This window comes from Rhopilema esculentum, chromosome 21 (genome assembly GCF_057945365.1).
Source record: "Rhopilema esculentum isolate cy_ngs chromosome 21, ASM5794536v1, whole genome shotgun sequence".
Classification (NCBI taxonomy): domain Eukaryota; kingdom Metazoa; phylum Cnidaria; class Scyphozoa; order Rhizostomeae; family Rhizostomatidae; genus Rhopilema; species Rhopilema esculentum.
This window is the reverse complement of record NC_142835.1, coordinates 5,181,675-5,197,306: the sequence shown is the minus strand read 5'-3', so window position 1 is coordinate 5,197,306 and position 15,632 is coordinate 5,181,675. Positions and strand designations below refer to the sequence as shown.

At 36.3% G+C, this 15,632-nt stretch overlaps 1 protein-coding gene across 1 annotated transcript; it reads right to left on the bottom strand.

The window, feature by feature from the left end:
* Positions 1-8: 8 nt before the first annotated feature.
* LOC148957609 (uncharacterized) lies at positions 9-12,949 on the bottom strand. The gene is made up of 12 exons (XM_089114945.1): positions 11,578-12,949; positions 10,708-10,878; positions 10,255-10,428; positions 9,109-9,288; positions 7,409-7,513; positions 6,696-6,791; positions 6,029-6,190; positions 5,558-5,683; positions 4,987-5,074; positions 4,533-4,679; positions 3,313-3,378; positions 9-2,540 (listed from the first exon to the last, which is right to left on the bottom strand). Exons 1-12 carry the CDS (start codon positions 12,895-12,897, stop codon positions 2,410-2,412), a joined length of 2,766 nt encoding a protein of 921 aa, XP_088971071.1. The 5' UTR covers positions 12,898-12,949; the 3' UTR covers positions 9-2,409.
* Positions 12,950-15,632: the final 2,683 nt, after the last annotated feature.

Genomic DNA, 15,632 nt, shown 5'->3' with positions numbered 1-15,632 from the left:
TGCGGCTCACATTTTTTATGAACTCAATTTGCCGCGGCTCATAAACAAGGGTGGCTTATGTACAAGGGCGGCTTATTATCGAATAAATACGGTATGACTTACGATCGTGGTTCCACGGTATCCAGTCGTCGAGATGTTAATAAATTTAGAGAATCAGAACCCCTTGACATTTAGGTAGTTTATATTCTCGAGAGCCTAGTTAATTTACGAGCTGTGCTGATTAACTCGGAAATACTTGCCTCGGGCGCGAATGGAACTGCGAGCTAGGACTAGCCAAGGTTTTCTCTAACTGAATTACGTTTTCAATGATTATAACCCAAATGCATTTTGTATCATTTGTTAAAATTGGTAAAATGTAAACATTTTTAGTAGAAATTGGTACCTCTTCAAATATTGAACTATTGTAAATTGTAGCTGTTTCTTCCTCGTATAATAGTACATTAAGTAAAAATTTATAGTAGGATCTTATGGTAGGAGCATTTATTTTCATAACAAAAATTCAATGTTTAGTGTTCAAGTTTCAGTTCAAAGGCTGCTTCAGTGTGTCCTAGTTTTTCAACAGTTTAAGTTTACCTTCCTGCGAAGAGACTTCGAATTCATCCTTCATTTTTTTCCAATTCTTACCACAAATAGTTTCCAAAGAGCTGATACTCAGAATACTTTCCAAAATATTTGCTGTTTTATTTATCATTAATGTTTTACCCAATAGCAAATTCAAATTTTTTTTTCTTTAGAGTTTTTATAAAACGTTTTCGTACGCAATCTAGTCCATAAATGAAAGTCGGGATGGTTTTAGAATAACACAGTCAACTAGCATTCTGGGTCAATCTTCGTAAGATTTTTGCGTCAAATGGAATTTAGAATTTGATAAGACAGAAAAATAATCTTAACTATTTCCCTTCCTTCTTTTTACACTCGTTTCCCCCTCCTTTAGCTACTCCTTTTTGCATTATTATTCCATTTAGGCCTTTCCTCTTTACAAGTATGATTTCTCCATTCCCTAAAGAAGATATTATTGGTGCAAGAACTTTTTGTAGAATAACTTCTTGCGATTTAGGACCTTAAAATTGTTTGTTTGTGGAAGAGGTTTTTGCGGATTAGACAGACCCTTGTCCCTTAATTTTTCCAAAACTGATTTTTAAGTATGAAAACTTTCCCTTGAATTTTTAAGAAACAGTTTTTGCGATTGACAGCTTTCTGCCAGACATTGTGGGTTTAAAGTTTGTTATTAAAAGATTATGATATTGTAGCTCTTCAAAAATTCCGTTTCTTCACAGATCAGCCAAAAAAGTTAAGGAATTTTTATGGTTCACCAATTTTGAAAAAAATTTGCCCCCCCCCCCTTCTTTTATCTTACTACTTTCTTTTCTTTTTCTTTTCTACCAGTCCTAAAATTATGTTTACTTTTCTTTCTTTCAACACTTCCCTTCTTTTTCTTTTCTTCTTTTTCTTTCCTCCTCTTATCTTCCTCTTTCTGCTTTTCTCTTTCCTTCCTCTTATCCTTCCTTCTGGACAACTGAGCTTCCTGCGAAGCTGTTTCGCGTCTTCCACACATTTTCTCCACCTCTGCTTTTCAATGCCACCTCTTAATAGCCAGAGCAGAACATCACTGTGACAATATGAAGGAGCAACATGGCAGCCATTCATTATAGCTAAATAATTCTACTGGTTCCACCATACATTTGATCCTCCTAAATGAACACACTGCCACAACCATTCATTTCAGTGAAAAATACATCAGGACGAGGATATTATCTAATAGCATATGGTTGAAAATATGATCATAATTTAAAGATTTATTACAACACTGTCCTATTATAAATTAAATAAAAAAAACTAAGGAATATTTTAGATACTACAAGAAATAGATTGGCAAAAATGACTTGTGCAATGAAATGAAGTCAGGATTTGTTAAGAGATTGGGATTTTATTTATTCCTGTAAGTGAATGTCTACAGATCTCATTCTAGCAACTTTTTCGAGCTCGAGGTTCAGCTATACATTTTAGATAGGAATACGATGTATTCAAAATAATGGACCAAGATAAATAAATTAAAGAAAATTACAAGCTAATAAAAATATCTTTGAAAAATCTACCCCTGCGAATGCTTGTTCTTTTATTCAACGTTTCTATAAAGTACAAAAATACCGCATAAAAATATCAAATATTAAAATTTATAAACTGCTACATAGAAACCATGAAAATAAAATAAAGTTTTCACATGAAAATAAAAAAATCAGCACTACTGCGAATCATGTATACAATGCCAGAAATACGGCCGTTTTGCTTTTTACTAAGAGCTCGCTAAATACAGACTATAATACAAATTTATAAAATATTATCTTCAATATATTACATTGGGGTTAACCTTTAAATTTGGGGCTAACCTATCAGCTTTAATAGAATTAATCAGTTAAAGAATTTTCTATCTCTGAGAGACTGCGTTCGCCTTAGCCTCAGGCTCCTTCTAATTGCACCTGTTCCGAAATCCTGGAATGGATCCGTTAGAGATTTTCTCCTCCTGTGACCTTTTGTCATTTCTAAATAAGGGTGAAAAAGAAGTCTTGAAAGAGAACACTCGAATTTAACAATAACTCTGACCACAAAAGCACATCTTTATAATATGGTTTTATACGGCGAGGTCTGGATTAAATGGATTTTGTTCTTTTTAAATTAATAAATGAAGTAGCATTATTGTTTAAAGTGATCGCAAAGAAATTTTGAATTTTAGTGACATGGTTTCCTTGATAAAATTGGTGCTAGAGCATGGAAGACGACAGAAACTATGTGAAAATTTTAAATTAAATAATGTGTTACCAACAGGCATATATCATGTGTGGAAGCAAAACTGAGTCACCGTAGCAAAGCTGGGTATCAGCATTGTCGACGCCAAGGGTGGTTTGGGGGTTATTAGCCCCTCCCCCTACATTTGTCAAAACATTGTCTACATATTTCTTCTAAAAACGGATTAAAAAACGCTAGGTAGGGGTAATCCATATTTCCTAAAGAAAATTAACCTGGTACAAAGCACTGAAACGAGGCAAAGAGGGCGTGGTCAGTGAGACCCTCCTATTACACTCTCACTCTGCAGTAGCTGGCGCCGCCACTGGGTACCAGGGGAGAAAAATTAAACCTTTTTTATAAAACAGTGTCAGGGGGTATAGGAATCTGTTCAAAACATCATAGCAAGGGGCCATAAAATCATTAGCCCAATAGAAAGGGAGATGTAGAAATTCACAATTATTTGTGCATTCATAAAGGTGTGGGATTAAACAGGAAATCTCTGAAAATTTAAGATAAAGTTTTTCTTACCTAATTTGTTTTTAGACCTTGCTGAAGCCATTGCCGCCCGTCGAATAGACATTGGAACGGTAGTTCCTTGAATAAATCAGGACAAAAAGTGTTAAGTAAAACAAAATAGCAAGTAAAGTAAAAATAAGCAGAGAGGAGACTCATAAATGATTTTAGTGTTGGAATTTTCACTCTTTCCCAATTTGCTAAAAAATTTGCTTATCACGCAGTTTGGTTCTCTTCTTGGTTTTCATCAATTTTAATAATGTATAGAACAATGATCTGGCTACAAAGACCGGTAGATAGATATGCCCAACAAACCGGTATATTTTAAGGCATAACTGTTATTTTCATAATATACATCAAGGCATGATTTGACCATGTGACCATGTGACCGGGCCGTCATAGGACATTTTTCATGAATAAAGTCCTGAAGGAATTTTTTTAAAATAAACCCTTTGCAAAAAGCACCTTTGTTTCATTCATGTTCTTCAGAAGAAAAAACACGAAAACGGAAGCAAATGTATCTTATGTATGTGCCTTGTAAAGATTAAAATGGTTTTTCCACGTAAGAACCCTTGGGAATGCTTTTAAAATTCATGTTTGATAGATGTTAACAGTTTTTCATCATGCCTAGAATCTTTGTTACACTTTTTAGAATTCTTGAATTCTTACAAATTATTGCTATGTTGTATATTTCGCATAACAGTGAGTTTTGATGATTGAAACAAATTTTCTTTTATGCTTTTTGCAAATGTCGTCTTCTCGGAGCTTGGTTATATCTTTTTAAAAATAGTTTGTTCAAAATTTGCATGGATACAAGGACATCCATCATATGATCAATTTTTTAGGCTAATTTTTCAATGTTGTTTATTTTAATGCCTACCCCCAGCACCCAAATACTTTTTCACCTGCATTCTATCAATCTTCAAATTCTGATTGTGAATATTCTCAGCAGTTAGGAGGTTATTATTTTAGCTAAGCCCTGATAAACATACTACCGATTGTTCGAAGCAAGCTACATTTGCAAAATAATGGAAATAGTGCAAAAGAAGTTAAAAGAAAAATCAATTTATTGGTCAGACAATTTCGATATTTCCCATGGTTCACAAGCGTGATAATATAAAAAAGAATAGCATAGACTGGGAGCAAGAGTTATTTTATGTGCCATTAAAATTCACCCAGATAAAAGTGAAGCAACTGCACATTGACAGGAAAACATTTGAGTCCTCGTATATTACCACTTTGTGTCATAGATTCAACTATTCTCCTTTCTCGTTTGAAAGCATCGTGCCAACTATCCAACTCAACTTTGCTGCCAGCGCTAAACCAGAATGTGTTATTGCCTGCCAGGCTGGTCACTCTGATGACGTTTGATGACTTTTGTCCTGAAAAAAGTAAAGGAAGATTATAAATTGATATATCTAGCGAAAGTGGTTTCGGATCAAATTACCACCCGAGAGCCAAATTTGGTCGAATATCCACGTGTTGATAAAACTGTCAAATTTTAACCAAAAGGCTTTAACTAAAGGGTAAAATGCAGTTCAACAACGCACTAAATATTCATACAGAAAGAAAACAAATTGAGCTCTTTGATCTAGATACATCGAATTAGTTTAGTGTTAAATAGCATGGTTAAATAGTAAAGGCTTTTTATGATGGATGTATAATTCATTATAAAGCCAATGACGTCACCTGCTACGTCACCAACGACATCCACCCGAGCATCATATAAGTCGAATCTACTGTAATAAACTAACTGTCGCTGCTTCTTCGATAAATCCTAGAATGAAAATGCGAAGATGTAAACGACACTCAAATGGGAGCACTAATAACGAAAGGGAAGGTTCACAAATTAATTCTTCACCCCCTTTCCATCCATTGCATGCCATCTCAAAAACCAGCTTCCTTTCACCAAACAAGAAATTTTATACATTTTGGGAAAAGTCTTAGGTTAAACGACAAATTGATGGCGCAAGACCGACAAACCACTACCTTATATGCGAACGAAACCTTCATTTCACCTTCAAAAAAATGATATCTCCTCCGTCTGATAATAAATATTTACATAGTTCAACTTAAGAAAAAATTAACTTGCTATTTCTCGCAGGCTCGGGATTTTATGTGCTGTAAAAACTCGCTATCTGTTCCCTAGGCCCTATATCTCTTATTATAACAAGAATATAGTTCTATTGTTGGTTGGGCCTCATCTTCTGATAGTGACGTCATGTGTCGTATGGCAATGCGAAGAGACTGAAACGCTTACCACTTTGCATAAAACAAGAAGATGATCAAACAAACTCAGGAAAATATTCTCTCTTTTTCCACCAAAAAGGCTTTCTACAACACCAGTCTTGACCTTTTCACAGCTCACTTCCAGAACATCATCGCCCTACGGAAATAAAATCGTTTTCTTAAGAAAAAAAGTTTTTTCAGAAGCAGAAAATTCACTGTTTTAGTACGGCATGGATAAAAATCATTTAGTAGCACCGGTCATTTTATGTGACAAAGGCCTGCAGAAAATATCCATAATGGCAGACTTCTGAGCCGCATTAAATTTAGGGTAGCCTTTCTTCGGAATTTGGGGAGATGGTTACAGCCTATGTATACTGGGGGTTTTTATACTGCTCTTGTTAGCTTCGCTTTATTAAAACTGCAATTGATGGACTATGAGTGATTGCTACTTAACCTAATTCTTTAATCAAAATACGACATATCAGCAAAATTTTTTGCCAACCTGCCAAGCTTCAACACTCAGCTGCCACTCAGCAATGCTGTTCAAATCTTCAAATTTCTTTTTCCTTTCGTTTATTAAAGATGCAACCTCCTTCATTTCGTGCACTGCTAGCTGTAGATGGCCATAGTCTGGGTGTTCTACGGGGGTGTGCTTCAGTAGTTCCTTGAACAATAAAAAAATCAAATATTGAGAGCATTTGAACAAAATTCCTTCTGACAATTCAATAAAAAACATTTTAGAAAATTAGATACAAAATCAAAAGCATATTGTCTAAAATCAAGGTCGAAATAAAAAAAAATTGAAGAGGAGGTTTCATCGTTAGGTTAAAAATGGTAGAGTTTGACTTGCTGCTGTTGGTTCTTTAAATTTGAAACGAGGGGCTGTAAAAAGAAACAATAAAATCGACTGCTCTTGGTTTTATGCACCTTAACGAAGCTGCATAAGGTACGAAATTTTTCCTTTTGCAAATAATTAGGCTGCATCTACTGACAAGTGAATAATTTCTTGAACGTTTTTCTACTAAAAATAAGAGCAATGTCATTTCGCTGCCGTTCAAAATTTTAAATGAATTATCAAGGAAAAAGAGAATTTTCTAATGATATACGCTAAAAATTAAACATTTTTTCCATGCATTTACCATTAAGGATAGATAGCATATAGTTCTTACATTGAGTTGCAAAGGGTACTTGCATATCTTTTGTACCGGAGTGAGCAGGAAAGCGTCAATTGACAATGGGATCATTTGCTGTATCAATCTACAAGACTTAATAGAGATAGAAAGTAAGCATAAGTCTTTCAAACTGCGATAAATAAAATCGTTAATCCAGAGACGGACCCAGGAATACGGCCAGAGAAATGCCTACTCTAAGAAGATTTACAGCCTCTTCAATGGAGCACATCACCCAAAGGCCGAGCCAGGAACACCCACCACCCCAGTCGAAGAAAAATCTCTATTTAATCAGAGTGCGTCATATCGAGAGGGGCCACCCAATCTGTCGGCGAAATGCTGACGGCACTATTGGGATCTGCAAGGAGCAAATCAGCTTAAAAATCCAAGTTTCTCCTGCACCAATTAACCCCCCTTCCCCCCCCCAACTTTCCTTCCTTCCAGACAAGCGCTTGTAAGAGTGAATCCGTTACGTACTGGACAATTAATAACATGAAAATCTTGAAAAATAAGCAATACGAAATAAGTAACTAGAACATTTACTAGTAATTATTAATCATGAATACTTTTGCTGAAACCTAATCGCTTCTTGGCCAAATCTCAACCCATCAGTTTCTCTCTGCAGCAACAAAGAAATTATGATATTGATAGAGAGGTGGCGTCAATGTACAAATAGCAGAGCAAATGAATACTGGAGAATAGAGGTGGCTTACCTCAAAAAACAATTTGTATCTTTTCTCTCTCTGAAGTCCATGCAAGCGAATATTAGCATTGGGATGATTGTTGCAATATTCAGAATAAAGATCGAAATCGTTTTTCTAAGGCAAATTAGATAAGATATATATCTTAAAATTTTTTAATAAGAAACGATTAATGTTAAAGAAAATCATTAAATTATGTTTCTGTTATGAAATCTGTGGTTCTTCATTGAAATCAATGAACAATGTGGTCTTATTCTTTTGACAGAAACCGCATTTCTTGATAATTATGCAAAATAAAATCTGCACAGCTGCATAACATTATATCAAATTTTGCTGTATGATAAATTCAACTTCAAGTAGAAAGACAAACGATGAAGAGGCAGCAGGGTAAAGTCTCTAAATTCACTATGTCGTTGCGCTTTTGATACTCGTGAATTAAAACCATGATATTGAAAAAATATTATCCCCCTCACTAAGAGTTTAGCAATAGGACAAACTTCAAAGTGGGTAGGGCACAAGTACAAAGGGCATAATGTAGCTAAATGGGGCGCGATTCAAAAAGTTTTAAAAAGAGAACTCCCAAAGAGGGGGACTTTCCATAAATGGAAGGAGATGTACCGCTGGTGGTCCCGGCTGTGACATCCTTGCGTTTAGATCTACGCCGTTAACTATTTGGACTACAACTAGGCCCTAAAAAACACATTTAAAAGCGATGAACTTTGAAAACGCCGAGAATACATTAAAAATAATAGCTAATACAAACAAATGCAAATCTCAGACTATTGCATTTACTTTGAGATTTAGTGCATCAAGGACACTTGAACATACTTGAATGCAATTTTTCTTCCAAGGTTTTTTAAATTTAAGTTTAGTAGAAAGGAAAATGACTATTGTCAACATAATCGATGAAATTTTAATCAAAAGATACATTTGAATCACAGTGGCACCATCGTTTAATTTAAATTCTGATTTGAAAAAGATTCAAAGGTATAAGATTGATCTTAGAGCGCCAGTAGTTGACTCGTATGCAAACATTTGTTTTTTGAAAAGTGTTCAATGAGAATTATGGCGCCGGAAGTGCAAATCGCAGGCTTTTGAGAGGAGAAGAGGCGAAGATACATTTGCGAAAAGGGGCGCAATGATTAGAGAGAGGTGGGTACCAAACTGCCTGATCGTTGGCCCTCTCTAATTCAACCCTGCTGGGACATAAATTGGTGGATACTTTTTGGGAGGGTGAAGGTACAATTATTCCAACTGACAATAAGCCAATTATTATTCTGAACTAAAATTGCACTAACTAAACTTATAAGCCTTTACTTAAAGAACCTTATACGGTTCGATCACTTCCTTTCTGAATTGAGAATATTCTCAGCAATAGTGTTATGATACTCTCTGACGTAAACAAGCATTGGAAAAGTGATTTAGATTTTCCGATTACTCCTAAAATTTAGACTAATCCATGGGATTTTTAAAAGATTGGGGGTTTGACACCCCCTTCCTCACACCCTCGTTATTACCGTGCTTGCATCACTGGATCGGTATAGCCGTATTTCGTTATTATTTGTAGGCGAAGAGGTGCAATATCTCAACTTGTCTTTGGAAGATTGTCGTACAAAAGCTAAAGTTCTTACAGTAAATGCCCTAAACTGACACTCGTGTGACATATGGATAATAAATACTAGAAAAATAAGCAGAAGAAAGTTGTCACTTACATGCGAGATAAAAAGATCTCCAATCTCAGTTTTAAAAAGATCTCTCTTATTAACTCGTCTTCGAAGCTTTTCGAAAAACTCTTCGTGCAGCTTGAGAATATCCTCAATATTGCAGAAAATAATGGCGATGTCATCTTGGCTAAAGAGGTCTGGACGCTTGCGTGACTGTATCAAGTATCCCTACGGGAAAATCAGCATAGCTTGAAAGCATTGCATCTGCTGTTTTCTTGATACATCTACAGTTACTCCAAGCTCGTCATAAAAAAAGTCAGAAACCAGAATCAAAGGAAAAGCAACCCTTTTTTATAAAAAGACAATTCATTACCCGTTCCCTTTAACCTTAACTGGCATTAGTAAAAACTTTAGCTAGTGGATGAAGAACATCTTTAGGGGGCTTGGGGGGGGGGCTCAGCCACCGTTGTTGAAATAAAGAGAGATTTTGGGGATGATTCCATATACCAACAGATAATTTTCAACCCAAATGCAAGTATATGGGACGTGGTTATGGGTGTGGTCCTGGGTTTGGCTTCTTGAAACTCCCTACGGCACAGCCCCTCTCCCTAATTATTTAGGACAGCACCCCTGGTGATGAGAATTCAAAAAGTAACTTCTACTCAAACAAAATGTATACCAAATCAAGTCAAATACAAAACTATTTGTTTCTACCTCACCCCAAACTAAAATGCAATGGCTATGTTTCTACAAGAGCAGTCTAGCAGTAAATCATTTTGATACATTTTTACAAGATCTGTTTGAAAAGGTCTTTGGATACAATTTGCATCTGGAAGGCCTGACAAGTTCCAATCACCAAAACCAGTGGCGGACACTTGGGGGGGGGGGCGAGGGGGGCGACCGCCCCCCAATACTTTAGAGGACAATGGTCTTTTGTTCTAAAACAATGGGAAATGTGACGTCATCTTATTAAAACAATAGGCTTCCCCCCCCCCAATATTCGATCAAGTGTCTGCCCCTGACCAAAACTTTATATGAGCATTGAATCACACAACAAGGAAGCTACCTGCAAATAGCCATCACAGGCTATTTTTGCTAAGAGCAAAGAGACAAAACTTTTCATACTTAAAAGAAATGACACACATACACTATATTTTTCTGCTAGTTAGAAGGCTGAAAAACAATGAAAATTACCTCAGTTACATCTTTGAGTGTTTTCACATAATCTTTTTCTGTAGTTAAGAGCTCATTGATACATTTTGATCTCACTTCACCTTTGCTTCGCATGGTTGCTTGTATTCCCAAGACTGATATTGTGTTATGATTAGCCTTTGGTTCAAGTACTGAAGATTCTTGATCAATCCTTAACTACAAGAGATAATGACGTAAATCACCTTAATTGTTACCTCTTTAATCTTATAATCAAAGTTGTGAATTGCTTCACTTTATTCTGTTACCAAACATAGCACTATACTTGCTTAGTGATAAAAAATCACCAATTACCTTTCTGGGTGCAAAAGAAATGGACCCCACCAAACATTCTAATCTCAAAATATAACAAATCAGTGGAAAAAACTACACTACATTTTGCATGGCATTTTCTGTTTTTAACAATTTTCATAGCAAAGATAGGCTATGGTTACTTACTCTAACATTTGAAGCTGGAAACCACCCTTTGCCATTCCCAGCAGTGCCCCACCACCAACGTTTCTTGCTCATGAAATACACTGCAATAGTCTCCTCTGCTCTGAAACTCAATTCAGACTTTTTTTCACCAGTGTAGTCCCACAATGCTTCACCAAAAGCCAACGGCAGGTCCTGGATGCAAGTTAAAATTCTATTAGACTATGCAGACTGGTAACATTGATCATAAATAGGTAAAAGTTTTAGCTTACACAAATATTCAGTGGTTAAATATAAATGGGTTCTATTTCATACTTTCCAAAAAACCAATCAAAAGTATTCTTTTTCCAACCCATTGTAATTTAGTTTTCTGTCTCTCACAGCCTGAGATTTCCTATCTAATTAATCACTTCAAAAGTAAAATGTTGATTTCATTTAAAATGGCATTATTTTGCATCCCTTTTTCTTTAGTTATCCAAAAATCTTCCCTATTTATCAATGTCAAGCCTGATTACCTTCCTATCCCTTAGACTGGAAAACTTGACAGCACACATTTTTGACACATTTATGCTTAGAAGAAATATTTTCTAGAGTAACTAAGCTTACTGGAAGCACGTAAATCCAGTTGCAATATATTTTACAATACACAAGAAAGATTGAATTAAAGGGAAGTGTGTCAGTCTTCCATGCAACCTCTCTTTAACCAGTTTTGAAAACGTTTATGATTTTGGATATATAAGCTTTGAGCATATACTTATACAAATGGTAATTTTAGTCAGGCGTGGGTGCAAAATATCTAGCTACAACATATTGAAGTCAATTAAGTGTGGCTACACATATACACGTTTTATAGCCTTGTCTTTAAACCAAATGAAACAAATTGAAGAACAGCACCTTTGAAGGCAAGCTTAATTGGTCCTCTGGAGCAGAGTCCTGGTCACTGTCATCATCACCATTACCATTATCATTCTGTGCCTCACTTCCTCGCCTTTGACTATCTTCAAGAAAATCTAATGATGAGACGCTTTCATGAACAGAATAAGGTCGTCTGTGAGAAGAGTAAGGTACTGTACGTTGATCATGAAATGGGATGTTTGGAGCAACTTCAGTCTGTGACCGATCTACCTCTAGCATATATGGGCAGCTAACGAATCTTCCAAGTCTTTTGTTTTCAGGGTTGATATCTTTTCTATCCTTGGTTTGAGCAAAACTAGATTTTTTGGTTACATCTCGACTATAAACATATTTCTGTCTTGAATTAACATTAATATTGCTTGAAGAACGTTCGTGGATGCCATGAATTTGATTGTCCAGATCTTGAAAATTGCATACAGTTGAGAAACAGTGTCCATCATAGGCCAGAGGAAGACTTGGATTCTCTTTAAACACGTTAGGAGATGAAAATGTATGCAATCGATTCAGATTTCTCTTTCCAGGATGGGGTGAACGACCATCGTTTGTTCTCACAAAGGACTCGACAGTTTTAGTATTCTCTCTCAACTTAATGTATTGCCTTGACTCAACACTTTTTGCTGATGGAACGCTGCTCGATAAGATATCATTAGAATGGCAAACTACATCTAGGTCCAAATCAGTTGCTTGCAGTATGTCTCTCTTTGAAGAAGACTGTTCTAAACAATCAAATTTCATGAACGAATTTTGCACCTCAGAGACTGGGAAAACCAAAGAAGCTCTAGATCGACGAAATGAACCGTGTTTGTTGTGGACACCAAGTGTTTCTGTTTCCCGAAGACTGTCTATTGAAAGCCTTTTCAAACAAACTAAGTTAGGACTTGATAAAGAGGTGGTTTTGTGATAGGCCAGTTGATTGTAAATTTGGTCACTTCCATCATTGTAAACAATTTCCTCGTTATGTGACGAAGCTTGATTATTTTCATCTTTAGAGACGAAATACGTATTTGTAACTTTATCCTGTGCGGTAGGGCTTGAATTGCAAGCACTTTGCGCCTTGCCCTTTTTGCGCCTGAATAGCAACAACCGTGAAAAAATACTCCTTGGTGCTTCTTCCCTCCCAATGCGAGGTAATACACCGAAACTTTGTCGTGACGACGAGCTTTGGCCAATATCGTTCGATTGTTGCACATTATTACCAGTATCAGAACCATCCAATCGAATCTTCTTTTTCCTTCTAAAACTAAATTTAATATCCATAATTCTTCTTCGGTTTGCCCGACCTCTCTCCGCCTCAACCATGTTTTTAATAGAGAGCGTACAACAACAGCCTTTATGGGAATACCAAAGGTTGCATGACAACTACTAATCTCCTATTATAACAACCTTTTGTTTACACTGAAAGTTCTCAGTAGGGAGACAATCGGCTTTTTCAACCGATTCGTTTTACATTATCCGGCAGACCGCAGTTGACCTTCCTCCATCAGCAATCCATCTTGAGTTTTAATATGTAACATTGTCTAAAAAAACATTGGAGATCGTAAAGCTTTTTTACGCAAAAAAAACAATTCAGGGATAATAGGAGCATCCCTAAAATTCAGGGACGTGCCCCCCTTAGTGAATAAGGGTGATGATCGAACGAAAAATATTTCATTTCATTTCATTTTCATATTAAAATTATTTACCCAGGGTACAAATTCAGTCTAAATACTGTTTTACAATTGACCCTGCAAAAAAAATTACTTACAAAATTAAAACATTATACTGTATACAGTAAAATTTACAATGAAAATAAGAAAAATGATAATGACTAATTCCTATCGGGGCCCTTACGACAAACTTTGCTATACTTAGAAACAGTGGCATATGCTCTAAGCCCTTAAGGGTCTTTTCGGAGCTGCAGCACCGCCCCGCCCCTCCCCTACCGAGCCACCCTATCAGCCACACTCTACTTTCAAGTTATGGGTCTGGACCTGCAGCACTGGTTAGCTACATGCACTATAAGAAATGGTCTTACTTATTTTTGCTCATTTTGTTTCCATACAAAATATATTTGCTTTCGCTTCATTTAACATACAAATTTTTAGGGCCCACACCGCCGGGGGCGGAGGGGCCATACTCCCCACTTTTTTGGTAAGCAATAATATTTCCAAAGAGGCCCTGTATTGGAGCACTAAATTCAAGTTCGACTGATAGAACTTGGCCCCTCCAACTTGAAATTCGTGGCGTGGGTCCTGATTTTTGAAAATCAACAAGAGAACTTTCTCAGGTACAAAGTATTTATTGATGCAACATCCTTTTCAATATTTACGACAATTACAAATATACGACAATTACAAAGAAGGGCAAGGCCCCAGTCATTGAAAGATGCAAATGTAGATTATTGTGTCACACAGTGTCGGACTGGCTCAGAATTTTTAATCGGCCATGAAAAACTGAGGGGGGAGGAGGCTAGGTGGGTGTGGTCTGAAAATTGGGGGCGTGGTCAAGTGAACACTTTATCAAAATCGATCAATTTCTAAGCAAAAAAATATATGTAGCAGGAATTTGAGCTGTTGATGACAAATGGGTGCAGAGCACTCTAATTGAAATTTAACATTAAATAATGAAAATTCGGTCTAGTTTGGATTTCAGTAATTTTTGCACAAGATACCTTCTCGTAGAAAACAAAGTTAAAAGTAATAAGACAACTAACCTCAAAGGATAGTAAGTTTAAAATGAAAGAATATCTGAGGTGTGAGGAAGCCTCATCCCTACTGAAGTTTAAACTAAAGATGTCAGACCTAATAGCAAACTACAAAGGAAAGTACACTGATTCGCTTTGCAGAGGGTGTGGCTCCCATGAGGAATACATTGAACGCCTTTTGAATTGTCCAAATTTCTATCAAATACCGAAAATGGAAAAGACTTGTTTAGCGCCACAGTTCTCAAGAAAACAACAAAACACTACAAATATTTCTGAAACCAAAGGATTTACTAAAATTTCAGACTTGATACGTGCTTACATATGATATTTTTTTTACAAAACTTTAAGGTTTATCATTTCGAAAAACCTTTCCATTCAAATGCTATCAGAAGTTGCATTTCTTTCCTTTGCATTTCAAGAAACCAGTGATCAATCCTGTCCCTTTTTTGCAACAACATTGACTTCTTTTATGAGAACCACTTGCTACTCAAAGTTTATTCGTCCACTATGTGCAATATGGCAAATTCTTGTCATTTTCTTGACATCTTTTTTATGTCAATTTTTAAATCCATGAGGCAATACCTTTACCCGCTAATGTTTCACACTAAACAGTCAAGTGCAAGCAAAAGCTAGATTATGCGGTAGAAGAATCTTTAAGAAGATGCAGCAGTCCCCGCTGAAGTATGGCTTAAGAAAATAAATAATTAACGCTGAGTTTGTTTTAAAGTCAATTACTGAATCGCAACTCCTTACTTTGTTGCTAGCTTCGACCCTCACCACTGACAAAAATTAAAGTGAACTCTACAACTAATGTTGTGCATATAAACTGAACCTGGGTCCATGAAAAATCAAAATTCCAGAAAATTCCATCATATTATAAGTTCCAATTCCCTATTTGCCTCCCATAACTTACAAAAATCATACTTTTTTTAATTTTGACCCAATCCTATTTACAACCACATGCAATGACGCTATGCTCAACCTCAGTGTTGATGTAATCCATGACGTTTATCATTCGTAATGGGACATCGTAAGGCCTCACATTCCTAAAATGGGGCCCTTCTTCTGCCAAGATGGGCCCTTTTTGCCAGATTTTAGAGGGGGCCCACCGGCCACGGGCCGATGGGCCGGTGGGCCAGTCCGCCACTGGTGTCAGTTCCAGACAGATTAAGCAGAAACGAAATACAATAGCGGCCGAAGTTATTTCAAATTACATTACGAATACAGTCTGCTCTCGATAAGTGGAACCCCGGATAAGTGAAACTTTAGTTTAGTGGAACCAATTTCCTCGGTTCCTTGGATTTGCATTAACAAACATTTCTTATTTCATTCTGATAAGTGGAACCCTCGA